Source organism: Mesoplodon mirus (assembly GCF_964341445.2).
Source record: "Mesoplodon mirus genome assembly, chromosome: 6".
NCBI classification, from domain to species: domain Eukaryota; kingdom Metazoa; phylum Chordata; class Mammalia; order Artiodactyla; family Ziphiidae; genus Mesoplodon; species Mesoplodon mirus.
In genome coordinates this window covers 8,601,759-8,624,417 of record NC_138982.1, presented here as the reverse complement: position 1 = coordinate 8,624,417, position 22,659 = coordinate 8,601,759, and the positions used below count along the sequence as shown (strand labels likewise).

At 41.3% G+C, this 22,659-nt stretch overlaps 1 protein-coding gene across 3 annotated transcripts in view; it reads left to right on the top strand.

Annotated features, from left to right (window-relative positions):
- The window catches only part of GK5 (glycerol kinase 5), an 85,779-nt gene that overhangs the window by 19,651 nt on the left and 43,469 nt on the right, over positions 1 to 22,659 (top strand). For all 3 annotated transcript variants that reach the window (XR_014294335.1, XM_082624399.1, XM_082624398.1), the window contains exon 4: positions 19,736 to 19,829. Coding sequence is in view for 2 of the 3 variants with exons in the window: in XM_082624399.1 (XP_082480525.1) it covers positions 19,736 to 19,829 (94 nt within the window). In the remaining variant the exon portion in view is untranslated. The remainder of the gene's footprint in view (positions 1 to 19,735; positions 19,830 to 22,659) is intronic.

Here is a 22,659-nt window from a genome sequence, read left to right as displayed (position 1 = left end):
ACAAGAGAAGCCACCACAATGAAAAGCCCGTGCACCGCAACGAAGAGTAGCCCCTGCTCGCTGCAACTAGAGAAAGTCTGCGTGCAGCAATGAAGACCCTATGCAGCCATAAATAAATGAATAAACAAACAGACAAACAAATAAATAAATAGAGGAGAGAACACTTCCCACCTCATTCTATGAGGCCAGCATTACCCTGATACCAAAATCAGATAAAGATACTACCAAAAAAATTCACAGGCCCATATAGCTGATGAAATAAATGTAAGAATCCTCAACAAAATATTAGCAAACCAAATTCAACAATATGTAAAAAGGATCATACATCATGATCAAGTGGGATTTATTCCTGGGATGTGAGGATGGTTCAATATCTGCAAGTAAATTAACATGATACACCACAGATACACCACATTAACATAACCAAGGATAAAAATCACATGATCATCTCAATAGATGCAGAAAAAACATTTGGCAAAATTCAATATCCATTCGTGATAAAAACTGTCAACAAAGTTGGCATAAAAGGAACAAACCTCAACATAATAAAGGCCATCTGACAAACCCACAGCTGGCATCATACTCAGTGGTGAAAAGCTGGAAGTATTTCCTTTAAGATCAGGAACAAGATGAGGATGCCCACTCTTCCCACTTCTACTTTATATAGTATTGGAAGTCCTAGCCATGGCAATCAGACAAGAAAAAGAAATAAAAGACATTCAAATTGAAAGGGAAGAAGTAAAACTACCACTGTTTGCAGATGACATGATACTATATAAGGAAAACCTTTGACTCCACCAAAAAAAACTACTAGAATAAACAAATTCAGTAAAGTTGCAGGATACAAGATTAATATAAAGAAATTTGTTGCATTTCTGTACACTAATAACAAAAGAAATGAATCCCATTTATAAATCAAAAAGAATAAAATATCTAGGAATAAATTTAATGAAGGAGGTGAAAGACACATACTCTGAAACCTATAAGACATAGATGAAGGAAATTGAAGAAGATAGAAATAAATGGAAATATATCCCATGTTCATGGGTTAGGAGAATTAGCATTATTAAAATATCCATACTACCCAAAGCAATCTACAGATCTAATGCAATACCTATCAAAATACCCATGACATTTTCACAGAACTAGAACAAATAATCCTAAAATTGGTATGGAACCACAAAAGACCCTGAATAGTAAAGCAGTCTTGAGAAAAAAGCACAAGGTTGGAGGTATCTCTGCTCTCTGACTTCAGACTATACTACAGAGCTAAAGTAATCAAAACAGTGTGGTATCAGCACAAAAACAGATACATAGATCAATGGAACAGAATAGAGAGCCCAGAAATAAACCCATGCACACATGGTCAATTAATCTATGGCAAAGGAGGCAAGAATATATAATTTTTAAAAAAGACTTCAATAAGTGGTATTGGGAAAACTGGACCAGCTACACATAAAAGAATGAAATTAGAACATTTTCTCACACTATTTACAAAAATAAACTCAAGATGAATTAAAGACCTAAGTGTAAGACCTGAAATCATAAAACTAGAAGAAAACATAGGTACTACACCTTTTTTTTTTTTTTTTTTTTTTTTTTTTTGCAGTATGCGGGCCTCTCACTGTTGTGGCCTCTCCCGTTGCGGAGCACAGGCTCCGGACGTGCAGGCTCAGCGGCCATGGCTCACGGGCCCAGCCGCTCCGCGGCATGTGGGATCTTCCTGGACCGGGGCACGAACCCATGTCCCCTGCATCGGCAGGCGGACTCTCAACCACTGCGCCACCAGGGAAGCCCGGTACTACACTTTTTGACATTGGTCATAGCTATATTTCTTTGGCTTTATCTCCTTAGGCAAGGGGAATAAAAGCAAAAATAAACAAATGGGACATAATCAAACTCAAAAGCTCTTGTACAGCAAAGGAAACCATCAACAAAACAAAAAGTGAACCTACCAAATGGGAGAAGATATTTGCAAATGATACATCTGGTAAGGGTTTACTATCCAAAATATATAAAGAACTCATACAACCCAATATGAAAAAAAAAACAACCCAATTTAAAAAGGGCAGAGAATCTGAACAGATATTTTTCCAAAGAAGACATATAGATGGCCAAAAGGCACATGAAAAGATGCTCAACATCACTTATCATCAGGGAAATACATTTCAGAACCACAATGAGATATCACCTCATACCTATTAGAATGGCTATTATCAAAAAGAAAAAAAAATAACAAATGTTGGCAAGGATGTGGAGAAAAGGGAACCCTTGTGCACTGTTGGTGGGAATGTAAATTGGTGCAGCCACTATGGAAATCAGTATGGAAGTCCCTCAAGAAATTAAAAATAGAACTACCATATGATTTAGCTGTTCCACTCCTGGGTATTTATCTGATGAAAACACTAATTTGAAAAGATATATTCACCTCAGTGTTTATAGCAGCATTATTTACAATGGCCAAGACATGGAAGCAACCTAAGTGTCCATCAATAGATAGAAGGAGGGCCTCCCTGGTGGCGCAGTGGTTGAGAGTCCGCCTGCCGATGCAGGGGATACGGGTTCGTGCCCCGGTCTGGGAGGATCCCATATGCCGCGGAGCGGCTGGGCCCGTGAGCCATGGCCGCTGGGCCTGCGCATCCGGAGCCTGTGCTCCGCAACGGGAGAGGCCACAACAGTGAGAGGCCCGCATACCGCAAAAAGAAAAAAAAAAAAAAAAATAGATAGAAGGATAAAGAAGATGTGTTATATATATAGAAACATAGGACTATATATATGTGTGTGTATATATATATATATATATATAGGACTATTACTCAGCCATAAAAAAGGATGAAATTTTGCCATTTGCAACAACATGGATGGACTTGGACGGTATTATGCTTGGTGAAATAAGTCAGAGAAAGATAAATACTGCGTTTCACTTAATATGCAGAACAAATGAAACATTTACAAACAAATGAACAAATATAACAAAACAGAAACAGGCTTACCGATACTGAGAACAAACTAGTGGTTACCAGAGGGGAGAGGTGTCAGGGTTGGGCCAAGATAGGTGAAGGAGATGAAGTGCTACAAAATACCAGGTGTAAAATAAATAGGTTACAAGGATGTTATGTACAGCACAGGGGATATAGACAATATTTTATATCTTTCTATGGCATATATTTTATAAAAATATTGAATTACTATGTTGTACACCCAAAACTAATATAATATTGTAAGCCAACTATACTTCAGTTAAAAAAATTAGTTTAATTTAAAAAATTAACTTACCACTATTTCTGGTCTTGATGTTTGGGAGGACGTGAAAGAAATTATAGAGAATATAAGAGGAGGAATGAGCTAGGTGGTGATGAGGGTGCATAGAAGGAAACATGATGAAGTGTTTGGTTTGGGACATGTGAATATGGAGATATCCCACAGGTTTAGGCAGGCATGGCTCGTTTCCTCCAGAGAGGTACTCTTCCTTTTTCTTGTTTTGTTTTGTTTTGTTGTTGTGTTTTGTTTTGTTTTGTTTTTGGCTACACCGTGGGACGTATGGGACCTTAGTGCCCCAACCAGGGATGGAACCCAAACCCCGTGCATTGGAAGCACAGAGTCTTAACAACTGGACCACCAGGGATGTCGCTAGGTACTCTTTTTTTTTTTTTTTTCAGCTGCATTGGGTCTTTGTTGCTGTGCACAGGCTTTCTCTAGTTGTGGCGAGTGGGGGCTGCTCTTTGTTGCAGTGCGCGGGCTTCTCATTGCAGTGGCTTTTCTTGTTGTGGAGCTCAGGCTCTGGGCATGTGGGCTTCAGTAGTTGTAGCATGCAGGCTCAGTAGTTGTGGCACACGGGCTCAGTAGTTGTGGTGCATGAGCTCAGTTGGTGTGGGATCTTCCTGGACCAGGGATCGAATCCGTGTCCCCTGCATAGGCAGGTGTTCTTTTTTTTTTTTTTTTTTTTTTGCGGCACGCGGACCTCTCACTGTTGTGGCCTCTCCCATTGCAGAGCACAGGCTCCGGATGCGCAGGCTCAGCGGCCATGGCTCATGGGCCCAGCTGCTCCACGGCATGTGGGATCCTCCCGGACTGGGGCACGAACCCGTGTCCCCTGCATCGGCAGGCGGACTCTCAACCACTGCACCACCAGGGAAGCCCGGCAGGTGGATTCTTAACCACTGCGCCACCAGGGAAGTCCTCTTGCTCATTGTTGAGAGAAAAAGAGAGACAGATTTGACCCTGTGGAACAACCTATTGTTCATCCAGCCCCATCCAGTGCCTCCTCTTCCCAGCTCATTGTTTTTTCCTCCAGCATCCATGGTGCATTCTGTCATCATGGCCGTAGAAACTTTGTTTTCCTTAGAGTTGCTGTTAGGATGTCTAAAACTTTGAACTTCCTTTTTTTTTTTTTTTTTTTTTTTTTTGCGGTATGCGGGCCTCTCACTGTTGTGGCCTCTCGCGGGCTTCTCACTGTTGTGGCCTCTCCCATTGTGGAGCACAGGCTCTGGACGCGCAGGCTCAGTGGCCATGGCTCACGGGCCCAGCTGCTCTGCAGCATGTGGGATCTTCCCGGACGAGGGCACGAATCTGTGTCCCCTGCGTTGGCAGGTGGACTCTCAACCACTGTGCCACCAGGGAAGCCTTGAACTTTCTTTTTATTTTTCTCCTCATTCCCCACACCTCTCAGATGCCAGAAAGCTCTTTTTGTTTGTTTGTTTTTATTTCTATTACCCTAGGAGGTGGGTCAAAAAGATCTTGCTGTGATTTATGTCAAAGAGTGTTCTTCCTATGTTTTCCTCTAAGAGTTTTATAGTGTCCGGTCTTACATTTAGGTCTTTAATCCATTTTCAGTTTACTTTTGTGTATGGTGTTAGGGAGTGTTCTAATTTCATTCTTTTACATGTACCTGTCCAGTTTTCCCAGCACCACTTATTGAAGAGACTCTTTTCTCCATTGTATATCCCTGCCTCCTTTGTCATAGATTAGTTGATCATAGATGCATGGCTTTATCTCTGGACTTTTTATCCTGTTCCTTTGATCTATATTTCTGGTTTTGTGCCAGTACCATATTGTTTTGATTACTGTAACTTTGTAGTATGGTCTGAAGTCAGCGAGTCTGACTCCTCCAAGTCCGTTTTTTTCCCTCAAGATTGCTTAGGCTATTCAAGGTCTTTTGTGTCTTCACACAAATTTTAAGATTTTTTTGTTCTAGTTCTGTAAAAAATGCCATTGGTAATTTGATAGGGATTGCACTGATTCTGTAGATTGCTTTGGGTAGTATAGTCATTTTCACAATACTGATTCTTCCAATCCAAGAACATGGTATATCTCTCCATCTGTTTGTGTCATCTTTGATTTCTTTCATCAGTGTCTTTTGATTTTCTGAGTACAGATCTTTTACCTCCTTAGGTAGGTTTATTCCTAGGTGTTTTATTCTTTTTGTTGCAGTGGTGAATGAGATTGTTTCCTTAATTTCTCTTTCTGATCTTTCATTCTTCGTGTATAGGAATGCAAGAGATTTGTGTGCATTAATTTTGCATCCTGCAACTTTACCAAATTCATTGATTAGCTCTAGCAGTTTTCTGGTGGCATCTTTAGGATTTTCTATGTATAGTATCATGTCATCTGCAAACAGTGACAGTTTTACTTCTTTTTCAATTTGTGTTCCTTTTATTTCTTTTTCTTCTCTGATTGCCATGGCTAGGACTTCCAAAACTATGTTGAATGATAGTGGCGAGAGTGGACATCCTTGTCTTGTTCCTGATCTTAAAGGAAATGCTTTCAGTTTTTCACCATTGAGAATGATGTTGGCTGTGGGTTTGTCATATATGGCCTTTATTATGTTCAGGTAGGTTCCCTCTATGCCCACTTTCAGGAGCGTTTTTATCATAAATGGGTGTTGAAGTTTGTCAAAAGCTTTTCTGCATGTATTGAGATGATCATATGGTTTTTATTCTTCAGTTTGTTAATGTGGTGTATCACTTTGATTGATTTGCATATTTTGAAGAATCTTTGCATCCCTGGGATAAATCCCACTTGATCATGGTGTATGATCCTTTTAATGTATTGTTGGATTCTGTTTGCTAGTATTTTGCTGAGGATTTTTGCATCTATATTCATCAGTGATATTGATCTGTAATTTTCTTTTTTTGTAGTATCTTTGTCTGGTTTTGGTATCAGGGTGGTGGTGACCTCATAGAATGAGTTTGGGAGTGTTCCTACCTCTGCAATTTTTTGGAAGAGTTTGAGAAGGATATGTTTTAGCTCTTTTCTAAATGTTTGATAGAATTCACCTGTGAAGCCATCTGGTCCTGGACTTTTGTTTGTTGGAAGATTTTTAATCACATTTTCAATTTCATTACTTGTGATTGGTCTGTTCATATTTTCTATTTCTTCCTGGTTCAGTCTTGGAAGGTTATACGTTTCTACAAATTTGTCCGTTTCTTCCAGGTCGTCCATTTTATTGGCACAGAGTTGCTTGTAGTAGTCTCTTAGGATGCTTTGTATTTCTGTGGTGTCTGTTGTTACTTCTTTTTCATTTCTAATTTTTTTGATTGTAGTCCTCTCCCTCTTTTTCTTGATGAGTCTGGCTAAAGGTTTACCAGTTTTGTTTATCTTCTCAAAGAATCAGCTTTTAGTTTTATTGATCTTTGCAATTGTTTTCTTTGTTTCTATTTCATTTATTTCTGCTCTGATCTTTACGATTTCTTTCCTTCTACTAACTTTGGGTTTTGCTTGTTCTTCTTTCTCTAGTTGCTTTAGGTGTAAGGTTAGATTCTTTATTTGAGATTTTTCTTGTTTCTTGAGGTAGGATTGTATTGCTATAAACTTCCCTCTTAGGACTGCTTTTGCTGCACCCCATAGGTTTTGGATCGTTGTGTTTTTGTTGTGATTTGTCTCTGGGTATCTTTTGATTTGCTCTTGGATTTATTCAGTGATCTCTTGGTTATTTAGTAATGTATTGTTTAACCTCCATGTGTTTGTGTTTTTTACGTTTTTTCCCCCTGTAATTGATTTCCAATCTTATAGTGTTATGGTCGGAAAAGACGCTTGATATGATTTCAGTTTTCTTAAATTTACCGAGGCTTGATTTGTGATCCAAGATGTGATCTATCCTGGAAAATGTTCCGTGTGCACTTGAGAAGAAAATGTAATCTGCTGTTTTTGGATGGAATGTCCAACAAATATCAATTAAGTCTATCTGGTCTATTGTGTCATTTAAAGCTTATGTTTCCTTTAAAATTTTCTATCTGCATGATCTGTCTGTTGGTGTAAGTGAGGTGGTAAAATCCCCCACTATTATTGTGTTGCTTTCGATTTCCTCTTTTATAGCTGTTAGCATTTGCTTTATGCATTGAGGTGCTCCTATTTTGGGTCCATATATATTTATAATTGTTATATCTTCTTCTTGGATTGATCCCTTGGTCATTATGTAGTGTCCTTCCTTCTATCTCGTAATATTCTTTATTTTAAAGTCTATTTTATCTGATATGAGTATTGCTGCTCCAGCTTTCTTTTGATTTCCATTTGCATGGAATATCTTTTTCCATCCCCTCACTCTCGGTCTGTATGTGTCCCTAGGTCTGAAGTGGGTCTCTTGTAGACAGCATATATATGGGTCTTGTTTTTGTATCCACTCAGCTAGCCTGTGTCTTTTGGTTGGAGCATTTAATCCATTCACATTTAAGGTAATTATCAATATGTATGTTCCTATGACCATTTTCTTAATTGTTTTGGGTTTGTTTTTGTAGGTCCTTTTCTTCTCTTGTGGTTCCCACTTAGAGAAGTTCCTTTAGCATTTGTTTTAGGGTTGGTTTCGTGGTGCTGAATTCTGTTAGCTTTTGCTTGTCTCTAAAGCTTTTGATTTCTCCGGCAAATCTGAATGAGATCCTTGCCGGGTAGTGTAATCTTGGTTGTAGGTTTTTCCCTTTCATCACTTTGAATACATTGTGCCACTCCCTTCTGGCTTGTAGAGTTTCTGCTGAGAAATCAGCTGTTAACCTTATGGGAGTTCCCTTGTATGTTGCCATTTTTCCCTTGTTGGTTTTAATAATTTTCTTTGTCTTTAGTTTTTGTCAGTTTGATTACTCTGTGTCTTGGTTTGTTTCTCCTTGGGTTTATCCTGCCTGGGACTTTCTGCGCTTCCTGGACTTGGGTGGCTGTTTCCTTTCCCGTGTTAGGAAAGTTTTCGACTATAATCTCTTCATATATTTTCTTGGGTCCTTTCTCTCTCTCTTCTCCTTCTGGGACCCCTATAAGGGGAATGTTGGTGCATTTAATATTGTCCCAGAGGTCTCCTAGGCTGTCTTCATTTCTTTTCATTCTTTTTTCTTTATTCTCTTCTGTGGCAGTGATTTCCACCATTCTGTCTTCCAGGTCACTTATCTGTTCTTCTACCCCAGTTATTCTGCTATTGATTCCTTCTAGTGTATTTTTCATTTGAGTTATTGTATTGTTCATCTCTGTTTGTTTGTTCTTTAATTCTTCCATATCTTTGTTAAACATTTTTTGCATCTCCTCCATTCTTTTTCTGAGGTCCTGGATCATCTTCACTATCATTATTCTGAATTCTTTTTCTGGAAGGTTGCCTATCTCCACTTCATTTAGTTGTTTTTCTGGGGTTTTATCTTGTTCTGGTACATAGTCCTTTGGCTTTTCATTTGTCTGCCTTTCTGTGAATGTCATTTTCGTTCCACAGGCTACAGGACTGTAGTCTGGAGAAAAAGGCTATCTAAGAGCCTTGTGAAAGCTTCCTGATGGGAGGGACTGGTGGTGGGTAGAGCTGGGTGTTGCTCTGGTAGGCAGAGCTCAGTAAAACTTTAATCTTCTGTCTGATGATGGATGGGGCTGAGTTCCCTTGCTGTTGGTTGTTTGGCCTGAGGTGACCCAGCACTGGAGCCTACAGGCTCTTTGGAGGGGCTAATGGTGGACTCAGGGAGGGCTCTCGCCAAAGAGTACTTCCCAGAACTTATGCTGCCAGTGTCCTTGTCCCCGTGGTGAGCGACAGCCACCCCCTGCCTCTGCAGGAGACCCTCCAACACTAGTAGGTAGGTCTGGTTCAGTCTCCTATGGGGTCACTGCTCCTTCCCCTGGGTCCTGATGTGCACACTACTTTGTGTTTGCCCTCCAAGAGTGGAGTCTCTGTTTCCCCCAGTCCTGTCAAAGTCCTGCAGTCAAATTCCTCTAGCCTTCAAAGTCTGATTCTCTGGGAATTCCTCCTCCCATTGCTGGACCCCCAGGTTGGGAAGCCTGCCGTGGGACTCAGAACCTTTAGTCCAGTGGGTGAACTTCTGTCGTATAATTGTTCTCCAGTTTGTGAGTCACCCACCCAGCGGTTATGGGATTTGATTTTATGGGGATTGCGCCCCTTGTACCATTTCATTGTGGCTTCTCCTTTTTCTTTGCATGTGGGGTATCTTTTTTGGTGCATTCCAGTTTCTTCCTGTCGATGATTGTTCACCAGTTAGTTGTGATTCTGGTGCTTTCACAAGAGGGAGTGAGCACATGTCCTTCTACTCTGCCATCTTCTGCCTATTCACCGAAACTCATTTTTTTTTTATTAACTCTTTTCAGTCCTTGAGTTTTCTTCATATGCTTCAGGTTAAAATTTTTTTCAACATATTTGATCAGTGGTTGTGTTTAGCCTGTTTTCTAAAACAACTGTAAATGATAACTCCTCCATTTTGGTTGTTTTAAATTCACTTTGTTCTAAAAAAAATCTGGAGTTGTTTTCTTTCTTCTGTCACTGTGTCTCTCAGGGAGGCTTCTGCCAACTAACCTCAGATCAGGGTGTGCGCCAGTTAGTAGTATAAACCATGAGTCCCTGCACCGGGATACACTCGGTAACTGTTTGAGGGCTCATCGCGAGTAAGGCATTGTGCTAGTTGCTGAATTGAATATAAAGATGCATCAGAACAGCAGCCCTCCAGGAACTTACAGTCTCATAATGCAAGTATGTAAATTAGTCTGCATTCACTCAGCACCAAATATATCTTTTATTGTGGCACTTGCTACTTGTGTTCATGGTTCTTAGCAATTATTTATGGCACAAAATAGATGAAGAGCCAAGAATGGTACACTGTGTTAGAGAGGTTTAAGACAGTTCCTTTAAAATACTGCATTCTTGTTTTCCCTCTCTTTTTCCTTTTACTGTTGATAGAGCTAAAACAAACGTAAGTCACCACAAGTGAATGTTAAAACATGTGCTGTTACTTGAGATCAGCATTATATATCATCTTCTATCATGTTATGAGTTAATGATGCCACATTCACGTTGTGATCTTCTCCCCTCTTTGTTCTTCAGCTACACCAGCCTTTAACACATCATGCCCCATCCCGCCTTAGCACCTCTGGACATATAATACATTTTGTTGGGAATGTTCACCCTCCTTGTTTGTTCCTACTTATCCTTCGGAGCTCAGTTGTGTTGTCACTTTTCAAAGAAGGCTTTCCTGGCCTCCCAGACTAGGTAGAGTCTCCCCGTTAAGACACTCATGATACCCTTTATTTCTCCTTCATAGGACTTGTTCCTTTTGTAAGTAAGCAACTGAGTAACTGACTATTTGTTTGACTTCCCTGGTAGAAAATATATTCATAAGGGCAACGATGCCATGTCTCTGTTCACAGCTGTATCCCCAGCTTCTGGCAGAAATTGCTGTATAAATATTTGATGAACCAGTGAAAAAATCAGATTTAAGTGTGTAAGTAGATGCTGTTGTAGAATGGTTCCAAAGAATCATATATCAATAGATTTCATTTCTGACAAACCCAGTCTGGTAGTTCTCATTAGCAGAGCAGCGTTTATTTATTTATCAATCAAATACCTCTTTCGTATCTGGGCTACATGGTGAGAATCTGAAAGTGAATTCACTGTTCCCTCAGGAGGCTCACAGTCTAGTGTTAGATACAGACGAGTACATAGTGAGGGTGCAGCTGACAGACGTCTGCTTTGCAGGACTGCTTTATACCTTAATGAGGGAGCCAGAGGTGGTGACTGAATAGCCTAGAAGTGGGAGTTAGGGAACGTTTCACAGAGCCAAGTCTCGAAGGATGAGTAGGAGTTCCCTGAGTGGAGAGAGCAAACCACTGGTAGAGGCGGGAGATGCAAGAGCATGGTGCATCTGAAGCATCTAAAGGACTCTGGAGGGAGTTCCCTGGCGGCCCAGTGGTTAGGACTCTTTGCTTTCACTGCTGAGGACGCGGTCCAGTCTCTCTTCGGGAAACTAAGATCCTGCAAGCTGTGCAGTGCAGCCAAAAAAACTAAAAATAAACAAGATAAAGGGCTCTGGAATTCAAGCAGTGACATTGGGAAGGCACCACACCCAAGTGTTCTCACTCCTTCCTGACTCTAACCTCATCCCTGACCAACCCTCCTGCTGTGCTCTGTGCTGTGGCCACCCCGCGGCCTGCTTCGTGGACGCTCTCCACCGATTCCTGCCTTCGAGCTTCGTGCCTGCTGCTCCCCCTGCCTGGAGCTCTGTTACCCAAGATCTTCCCTTTCTCATCATTTGGAGCTCACCTCAAAGATCACTTCTTCTAAGGGACCTTCCCTGACCATTTTATTTACCTGTGACTTTACCATTTTATTTTCTTCCTATCATTCATCACTAAAATTTTTCATATCTAAAATTACTTCATACCTATATTTTTTATTTACTTGTTTACACATGTTAAAAATTACATCTCTCCCATAGAAGTAAGAAGTTCCATGAGTGTTGGGACTTTCGTCTGCCCTGTCCTCACGGGGTCCTTCACACCGAGAACAGTACCTGGCACATAGTAGGCACTCAAGGCTTTGATTGCGATGAACCTGGAGAGGAAGGTAGGGACCCAGACCAGAGAAGGCCATTGGTTGTGGTAAAGAGTTTACCCACTATAAGCAGTGGGAAACTCAAAAGCTGTTAAGCAGGAGAGCAGTGTGACCAAATTTATATTTTAGAAAGAGTATTCTTAAAGCAGCATGGACAGTGGGTTTGAGGGGAGTGAGGCAGAAACTGGAAGTCTCTTTGAAAGCTGTTGCTTATTCAGGTCTCTAATCTCATATCAAAAAGACACCTCAGGACTTCCCTGGTGGCGCAGTAGTTAAGAATCCGCCTGCCAATGCAGGGGACACGGGTTTGAGCCCGGGTCCAGGAAGATCCCACATGCCGCGGAGCAACTAAACCCATGCACCACAACTACTGAGCCTGTGCTCTAGAGCCTGTGAGCCACAACTACTGAAACTACTGAGCCTGCGTGCTGCAACTACTGAAGCCCGTGAGCCTAGAGCCCGTGCTCCGCAACAAGAGAAGCCACCGCAACGAGGAGCCTGCGCACCACAACGAAGAAAGCCCGTGCACAGCAACGAAGACCCAACATAGCCAAAAATAAATACATAAATAAATAAATAAATGTATTTTTTTAAAAAAAGGCACCTCAGGGACTTCCCTGGTGGTCCAGTGGTCCAGACTCCGCACTTACAGTGCAAGGGGCGCGGGTTCAATCCCTGGTTGGGGAAACTAAGATCCTGCGTGCCACGTGGCCAAAAAAAAAAAATAATAATAATAATAATAAGATAAAATACTTAAAAAAAATAAATGCTGTTAAAAAAAAAAAAACCTCACCCCCTGTGACTCTATTCCTTTACCATGCCAGTGTTTTCATAACATTGTCATTGTATGAAATAACATTTTTTATTAACTCGTTTGTTTCTCACCCCCCATTAGAATGTAAGCTCCAGGGGCTTTAAGGGCTCTCTCTGAGGACTTAAGGTGAACCTCCCCCCTCCTCCCTCCCCCACCCCCTGCCGAGTTTTTGGCTGAAGCCCCTGAAGGATACCGTTGGCCTCAGGTGTGACACACTGGAGGCAGAGGAGCAGCAGGTTTGGTTAGACGTGGTGCCTTTGAGATGCTGTGGGCAGTCTTGGGAGGTCTGAGGCAGGCCGCTATCGACGTGTGAGGGGATGGACTTCAGTGAGAGGCTGGTCCTAGAGATGAGGATTGGGGGGCTCTATGAGTGTGGGTCAAACTGCTCTCAATAGAGAGCAGCTGGTTGAAAAGAGAAGGGGACCACGGATGCAGCCCCCAGCAGATACTAGCATGTACCTGGCCGTCAAAGGAAGAAAAATCTGCAGAGCAAACCAGGAAGATATGCTTAGAAAGGCAGGAGGAGAAACAGTACAGCGATACCATGGAAACTTAGGAAGGTGACAGTTCTAGGAGGGAGGAAGTGAGTGTCTGGAACCAATATTGCAGAAAGGTCAAGTCAGATGGAAAAGGATCCTGTAAATCTGGGAACTAGAAATACATTGGTGGGAATTCCTTGGAGATCCAGTGGACTTGGTGCTTTCACTGCTGAGGGTGAGGGTTCAATCCCTGGTCGGGGAACTAAGATCCTAAAAGCCACTCAGCCAAAAAAAAAAAAGAAAGCAATACTAAATAAATAAATAACTACATTGATGAACGTAGTGAATGTAATTTTCATGAATGATTGGGAATCTAAATTGCATTTGAATTGTATGTAGTTGAGATAGTAGAAAGTGATATGGAAACTCTGAGAGGGCTTAGTTGGGTGGGGAGGTATCGTGGGTCAAAGATGGGGAGATTTAAGCAAGTTTAGAGAAGACAGTTGCAGGAATGTTTGCGAAATGAAGTGACAGAAGAGACAGGAAGGCATGGATAAAGAGAGTACAGGTGGAGGTGCCAGTCTTAGACTTGGAGAGGGAGAGCTTCTCCTCTGACCCAAGAGTGAGATGCACCATCGCTGTAGGTGTAGCTGGGGGAGTAGGGAGTTGAGGAAAGTCATTCCCTGTGTCCTTACTTCCCTTGAGAAACAGGAGGCAAGTGGTGGCCTAGGGCTTGAGAAATCTAGTGAAAAGTTAGACGTGCCATTGGTGGGGAATGGAGAGGAAACTAATTAGGGACAAGAGAGAGGCTTTCGTCATTTTAAGTGACTTTGAGAGGGCAGACGAGCTTGTATCTCATAGGTATGGTACCAATTCACAAGGCTATGGGACTTTCCTCCAACTCCTCTCAATGGTTCTGACATTGAAAGTGAACCCAGAAGAAAGTTAGATTAATCCCAGATTAGGTATTGAAAAGGTACATAGTTAACTTGTAAGTCAAGGGATAGAGAGTGACATCACCAAAATAGTGGAGTGGGAAGCTATAGGGGTTGGTCCCTCCACCAAAGCAACTGTTGAATTGGAGAGATTGGAATAAGCTCTTTCAGAACTCTGGAACCTGATCCGACCTTATAACAGCTAGGGGACTGCTGGATAAAGGTAGAGGCTGCTATCCTTGGGTAAGAGAGGACATGTGCAAACCAGCCACCAGCCTCCATTCTTCAGCCCTATTGCACATGGGAAAGCGGCCCACATTCCAGGAATGAGGGCTGAGAACTTTGTCCTACCAAAATGTGGGCCTATGTACTTTGGTAGATTTTGCAATGCCCTGCAGAATTGGCACAGATGCTTACCTAGGTTCTGGCCGTCTCAGCTGCAGTTGCTTCCTTTGGCAGCGTTTATTGGAAGATTTAAAGGGCCAGTATCTTTTGGGGGTTTGCGAGGCCACACATTTTAGAAAATGTTTGTCAGATCACTAGCCGATCACAGAGAAAACGTAACAGATGTTTCAGAAACTTCAGCGACCACACACCAACAAGGAATACATACTTTGCCAAAGTGGTTTGGAAAAGTCACAAACTGACAGCTCCAGCCCTCAGCCAGGAAGAAATGACAATCCCTGAGGAGTGGGAAAACCAGATTTCTAGAGTTATTACACTTATTTTCAAAGGAATAAAACTTTAAAAAATCTCACTTACCTGAGTTAAGTAATTAGTCAACTTAAGGAATGTTTGAATTTATCTGTTAAAAACTGAAATTATACATTAAGGTATAATATTACACATTATAAAAACTGTATAAAACCATACGGTTCAGGATTCATGCCTTTCCTTAAAACCTTTTCTACTCCCTTAATTACTCTGTCTTTCCTGTAAACAGCACCTCCCAGTATTCAGCCTCACAAGTTATTAAAGCAAGGTGCATTTTTATACCTTAATCTAACAAAAAGAAAAATCAATGTGTGTGAGATTATGGCAGATTTGTTTCACTCATGCATTACTCTCATATTCTATAATATATTCATATTTGCTTTCATCTAAAGTTAATGTCTCCAAATACTTATTAAGGAAAACTGTTGTTCCAAACACTGCCCATGCACCATCTGGAAGGGGCAGCCTAGCTGAGAAGGCATTTAACTGTGGGCATTAAAAGGGTTAAAACAATCAATATGCAATATTGATTATAAGAGCAAATATTGCAGGTTTCATCACATTTGAGGAGCTGGAAAATTGTCTTACTCTTTGACTTAGTAATCTCACATTTAGGAGCAAAGGAGATTTGGGGGAAATAACTCAACAGCAGTGCCTCAAAACGTAACCTTTGGAAATAGGATCATTGCAGATGTAATTATTTAAATTAGGATGAGATCATAATGCAGGATGAGGTGGACTCCTCATCAAATATGACTGGTTTCCTCATATGAAGACTGCCATGTGAAGACAGACACAGGGAGAACACCATGTGAAGAAGGAAAGATTGCTGCAAACTGCCAGATCTTCCCAGGCAAGGGAGGATCCCCTTACAGGTTTCAGAGGGAGGATGGCCCTGCTAACACCATGATTTTGGACTTCTAGCCTCCAGAACTGTGAGACAATACATTGCTATTGTTTTAGTCACCCAATTTGTGACCTTTGTTATGGCAATCCAAGGAAACTAATATGGTGGTCACTTGGTTTTAAATCAGGGAGGCATGACCAGACAATAGGGAAAGAACAGTCTCTTCAACAAATAATGCTGAGAAAACTGGACATCCACTTGCAAAAGGAAGAAGTTGGACTCTTACCATATACCACATACAAAAATTAACTAAAAAAAATGGATCAAACACTAACTTTAAAACAGAAAACTATAAAACTCTTAGAAGAAAACAGAGGAAATCTTCATTACTGTGGATTTAGCAATGACTTTTTTTAAAATTTATTAATTTATTTTATTTTTGGCTGCGTCGGGTCTTCATTGCTGCCCCATGGGCTTTCTCTAGTTGCGGCGAGTGGGGGCTACTCTTCGTTGCAGTGTATGGGCTTCTCATTGCCGTGGCTTCTCATTGCAGAGCACGGGCTCGAGGAGCACAGGCTTCAGTAGTTGTGGCTCATGGACTCAAAGAGCGCAGGCTCAGTAGTTGTGGCTCATGGGCCCAGCTGCTCAGTGGCATGTGGCATCCTCCCAGACCAGGGCTCGAACCTGCGTCTCCCACATTGGCAGGCAGATTCCCAACCACTGCGCCACCAGGGAAGCCCCGACAATGACTTCTTAAATGACATCAAAAGTACAGCTAACAGGGTCTTCCCTGGCAGTCCAGTGGTTGGGATTTTGCACTTCCAAAGAAGGGGGCGCGGGTTCAATCCCTGGTCAGGCAACTAAGATTCCGCATGCCACACGGCCAAAATAAGATTTAAAAAAAAAAAAAGAAAAAGTGCAGCTAACAAATGAAAAAAATAGGTAAGTTGAATTTTATCAAAATTAAAAACTTTTGTGCATCAAAGAATACTATCAAGATATTTTCATCTATTTACGATGAGTAATTTTTCTTTAATTTTCTTAACTATTGGAACTGTCCAAAGTAGAAACTGAGAAGAGCCCTAAATTTAATACAGAATAATAAGAAATAAAGTCATGCTGAAATTATTTTGACATAACGTATAATTTGCATTTTAAAAATGTCTGAGGGCTTCCCTGGTGGCGCAGTGGTAGAGAATCAACACAGGTTCGAGCCCCAGTTTGGGAAGATCCCACATGCTGCGGAGCAGCTAAGCCCGTGCGCCACAACTGCTGAGCCTGCACTCTGGAGCCCGCAAGCCACAACTACTGAGCCCACGTGCGTGGAGCCCGTGCTCCACAACAAGAGAAGCCACCGCAGTGAGAAGCCTGTGCACCGCAACAAAGAGTAGACCCCACTTGTTGCAACTAGAGAAAGCCCGCGCACAACAACGAAGACCCAACGCAGCCAAAAATAATTAAATAAAAATAAATAAATAAATTTATTAAAAAATAACAATAGGAGAATCACTTCTCTGATTTGTAGTAACGATGATCGTGATCGTTTGGCTCACTAAAGGAAAAAGATGTACCATGTTCATGATGTATGTGAATGCTGTGATCCCATTAATAAAGGTGAAAAACAGAAAGAAAAAAAAAGGACACTTTAAAGTAAGTGAAAACTCATAAAATGGGAGAAAACATTTGCAAATTATATATTTGATAAAGAATTAATATCCAGAGAATATAAATAACTCTGACAGCTCAGCAACAAAGCCTAAACCTAATTCATAAATGGACAAAGGGTTTAAATAATATTCAAATGGTCAAATAGCACATGAAAAGATGCTCAATATCATTAGTCATTGGGGAAATGCAAATCAAAACCACAATGACATACCACTTCACATCTCCCAGGATGGCTATAATTTTTAAAATGTAAACTAATAAGTGTTGGTGAGGATATGGAAAAATTGGAACTCTTACATACTGGTTGCTGGAATGTCAAATGGTGCAGCCGCTGTGGAAAACAGTTTGGCAGTTCCTCAGAAACTAAACATAGGGGACTTCCCTGGTGGCACAGTGGTTGAGAGTCCGCCTGCCAATGCAGGGGACACGGGTTTGAACCCTGGTCCGGGAAGATCCTACATGCCATGGAGCAACCAAGCCCGTGCACCACAACTGCTGAGCCCACGTGCTGCAACTACTGAAGCCCATGAGCCTAGAGCCCGTGCTCCGTGACAAGAGAAGCCACTGCAATGAGAAGCCCTTGCACCACGGCAAAGAGTAGCCCCTGCTCTCCACAACTAGAGAAAACCCACGTGCAGCAATGAAGACCCAATGCAGCGAAACATAAGTAAATAAAAAAGAAACTCAACACAGAATTATCATATGACCCAGCAATTCTAATCCTAGGTATACACCCAAAGGAATTGAAAACAGGGACTCAGATATTTGTACAGCAGTGTTTATAGCAGCCTTATTTACAGTAGGAAGAGGGTGGGAACAGCCCAAGTGTTTGGAAATAGTGCTGACGGTTACACAACATTAATGCCACTGTGCTGTGCACTTACAAATGGGAGAAATGGTAAATTTTATGTTATATTTTACCACAGTTTGAAAAAGAGAGAGTCGAGGGATAGAGAGTGTGTGAAGGCAAGTTATTTAAAGTGATAGACCATGTAAGTAAGCCTAGTAGGAAAGTAAGCCTAGGAGGGGTTGGTAAGAAGGAAGGGGAATGCTTGAGGGATTAAAGGATGCAGTAAGTCTGAAGGGAAGGTACTTAGGGAGTAAGATTGAGAGAACTGAAATAATAGCAAGAAGTATTGACTGATATATTAGAATGTTAGGATTTCTTTTTGGGTTTTTTTTTTTTTGGTTAATTCGCCTTATTTATTTATTTTTTAGCAAATTGGGATTGCAATATATGTAGAGTTTTTATCCTGATTTTTTTTCCCTTTAATATTATACTGTGGGCGTTTCCCTGCCATTAACCTGTTGTTTTGTGTGTTTTGGGTGTATAGCAAAGTGATAGAATTTCGTGGTAGAATGTTTCCAGGTGATAGAGTTGAGGATGTGACCATGGGTGAGGATTGCTTTAAAAGAGTGGGAAATGACAGTCTTGGGAATTGAACGTGGTCACAGTCACATAGGAGGAGGCCTGGAGGGAGCACAGAAGGCCAGCCTGGGCTGGATGTTGAAGCTGAGTGGATGGCAGTGGTTGGTTTGTAGGAGCCTCAAAGGAAAAAGGGTTTATTTCTACTCTGTTTCTTAGTGCTGTGCTTTTATGCTAGTATTGACCCAGAGTTTGTTGAATTTCTTTTTTTTTGGACTAATTTTGGGAAGCCTGGGTAGGTTGCCAGTCAGGGGCTGAACCAGTGCTAAAGTTGAGAGGTATAAAACAGGCTCAGGGGTTTCCCTGGTGGTGCAGTGGTTAAAAATCGGCCTGCCAGTGCAGGGGACACAGCTTTGAGCCCTGGTCCGGGAAGATCCCACATGCCACGGAGCAACAACTACTGAGCCTGGGCTCTAGACCCCACGAACCACAACTACTGAGCCCGCATGCCACAACTACTGAAGCCCATGCACCTAGAGCCCGTGCTCTGCAAAAAGAGAGGCCATCACAATGAGAAGCCCGTGCACTGCAACGAAGAATAGCCCCCACTTGCTGCAACTGGAGAAAGCCCATGTACAGCAACAAAGACCCAACGCAGCCAAAAATTCATAAACTTATAAAGAAAAAAAAACAGGCTCAGGCTACATTTTAGCTGTTCTGTAGGTACAGAAGTTTTTATCTGATTGTGTATATTAAGATAAGTACAATGAAAAGAGAAAGTATTGGCTTCTTTATCTTGCTTTTAAAATTGTATACACAAGTCTTTGAAGGCTTTTCATCAGTTTTGTTTTTGGAAGTGTATACATTGTAATGCTTCAAAAAGAATATTTTTGGGATAGAATCTGATCTAAAATTTTATACTGTACATCACATAATTGTTACAAAGTGTGTTCAGTTTATCAAATCAAAGAGAAGAAGGCATTCAGAAAGCCCCAATTAATTAAATTGTATGTTGAAATTACAGTTTGGCTTCTAATTTTGTTTTCTCTTGTGACAGATTTTTATATAATATAGTCTCTGATTTATATTGAGTCTCAAAATACTGTTTCCATTTTTCTTAGGAAAACGGGAAAGCATTTCCACAACTTCATTAGTTGGCAAGACCTAAGAGCTATTGAACTTGTAAAATCTTGGAATGGTTCTCTTTTAATGAAGGTAATCTTTTTCTTATGTTCAGTGATTTGGATGTTACGTTTTTTTCCTGTAAATGTCCTTTAGCCGTAGGCAGAATTGTATCATCTACTGATGACGTCTTAGGACATTAAGCAGAGAATACACGCATGCACACTCCCCACCCCAGTGAAATTTAATAGCAGTCACCCAAGAGCGTGCTGGTGGACCGAAGTCCTTAACAGCTACACCTCAGGAACTGCTGAGGAGGTTTGGGGTGGATCAGAGGTTCACCAGTGAGTGAGCATTCATTTCCATTCCTGGAGAAATCAAAAAACATATGGACTATGTCCAGAAAAGATACAGACTGTGTCCAGATTTTATCATCTTTTGCTATAAAAATGGTTAATGGGTGTTGAGATAGATAACCAGCCGACTGCCACAGGCTTTCACCGTGCTGCCTGGCAGATGATGATGCTGATGACTATAGTGCCAGCAGCAGCTGCATCTCACTCCGAAGTGTGCGACTACCGAGGTAAAGAGCGGGACAGTCTTCCAGCTCCTCAAGTATGTTGAAACCTGCAATATTCGGTCTGACAGTCAACATCGCGTATGGATTGTTTTAATGCTTCTAATGCTGCACAGTTAAATGCCTTCTCAGTTAGGCTGCCCCTACGAGGTGGTACATGGGGAGTGTCTGGAGCATCAGTTTTCCTTGATAAGTGTTCGGAGACATTGATTTTATATGAAAACAAGCTTGAATACATTATAGAACATGACAGCAATGCATGAGTGAAACAAATCTGCCATGGGCTCACCCACAATGATTTTTTTGGTTAGTTTAATATATAAAAATGCACCTTGCTTTAATAACTTGTGAGGCTGAATACTGAGAGGGGCTGTTTATGGGAAAGATAGAGTAAGAGAGTTGAAAGTGGTTGTAAGGAAATATTGTGAACTTTGAATGATATAATTTAAAATTATACTATTTATAATGTGCAGTGTTATACTTTAATATATAATTTTAGTTTTTAATAGGTCCAGTCATTAGATGTTCCTTACGTTAGTCAGCGAGGTGTTTAATAAAACTTTTATTCCTTTTAAAATAAATTGTGAAAACATTTATTTCTGTAGTATAAGCCCCAGATCTCAAATCGTGATGAAAAACTGACATCAAGCACAAAACTGAGCATTTAAAGCACTTGTCTGCTTGATATTGAACAGGTATATGATATAAGTTTTGGCCTCTCTTAGCAGAGAAATGCACACAAACAGACTCATGGAGTTTAGCACACAAAATTGCAGAGCTGCTCCTGCCAGTGAACCCTACCCTATAATCATCCTTTTCCAGATGCTTATGGTCTGTTGACTCAGGTTCTTGGAAATGTTTAGGGAGGGTGTGCCAGAGCGGGCACCAAGGTCGTGCGTTTAGCCAAGGCTACCCGCAGGCAAAGTGGTGAAGTAATCGGGGCGTGGTGGCCATCTCCTGGCACCACAGTTTCCTCCAGTCACGCCACGCACCCATGCTTCCTCTCACTGTTCCGATTCTTGCCTGTTGGTTGCTAAGGCTTCTTTTTGCTTTTAGCATAGAAGTCCCTACTCCTTACCAGAGTGTGACCCTGTCTCCAGCTCTGACCCCTTCCCAGACCCCTCTCTCCCTGAAGTTGCTAAGGATTAGGCTCCAGCTTTGCCAGCCCTCAAGCCCTTTCTTACCTGAAGGCCCTCGTATCTGCAAGGGGCTCTCTCTGCCACCATGGCTGGATCCTTCTCATCCTTCAGGGCCCAGCCTCACCACCACCTCCTCTGTGGGAGCCCTTCTCTGCCATCCTATTCATAGTAGCGCTCCTCACCCCACCCCCCAGTCCGATCTCTATTACTGTCCTTTATTTCTTTCACAGCACTCATCAAATTTCAGAGACTCTGAGATGTACATTTCTTAATTGAAGTTTTAATTGAGGTCATTGTAGATTCACATGCAGTTGTAAGAAATAATAGAGATCCCTTACAGGCTTTGCAGTTTCTCCCAGTGGTAACATTTTACAAAACTATAGCATAATGTTACAACCAGGATATTGACATTAATATAATCCATAGATCTTATTCAGATTTCCCCAGTTTTACTTGTACTCACTTCCGTCTGTAGGTATGTGTATGTGTTTTAATTTCTGTACAGTTTTTTCTATATGTTCACGTATCTGTCACCGCAAGGATGATGAACAGATGCGGAACTGTTCCATCACTACAAGGATCCCTCCCTCATGTTGCTTTTCATAACCACATCCACCGCTCTCCTGTGTACCTCCCCCCCCTCCCATCCCTAGCTCCTTGCAACCACGAATCTGTCTTCCATTACACATTTTTCTCATTTCAAAAATGTTATATATGTGGAATCATGCAGCATAAAACATGTTTTTGATTTGCTTTTTTCACCTAGTATGATTCTCTGGAGAATGCAGGTTGTTACATGTATCAATAGCTTGTTTCCTCTGTATTGCTGAGTTGTATTCAGTGGTACAGATGTACCACCTGTTGAAGGACATCTGTGCTAATTTCAGTTTGGGACTATGACAAATAAAGCTGTTATGAACATTTGTTTACGGAATTTTATGTGAACATAAGTTTTCATTTCTCTGAGATAAATACCCCAAGAGGATGATTGCTAGGTTATAGGGTAACTGCATGTTTTATTTTGTAAGAAACTGCCGTACTTTTTCCCCAAGTGGCTGTACCATTTGCATTCCCACCAGCAATGTATGAGTTATAAGACATAACGTTTTTTTTTCCAATTTTGAAAAGGATGATTTTTAACTAGGACACATTTTTTAATCATCAGGGTTTTTGGGGGTTATTTTAACCATAAATTATATCTTACAAT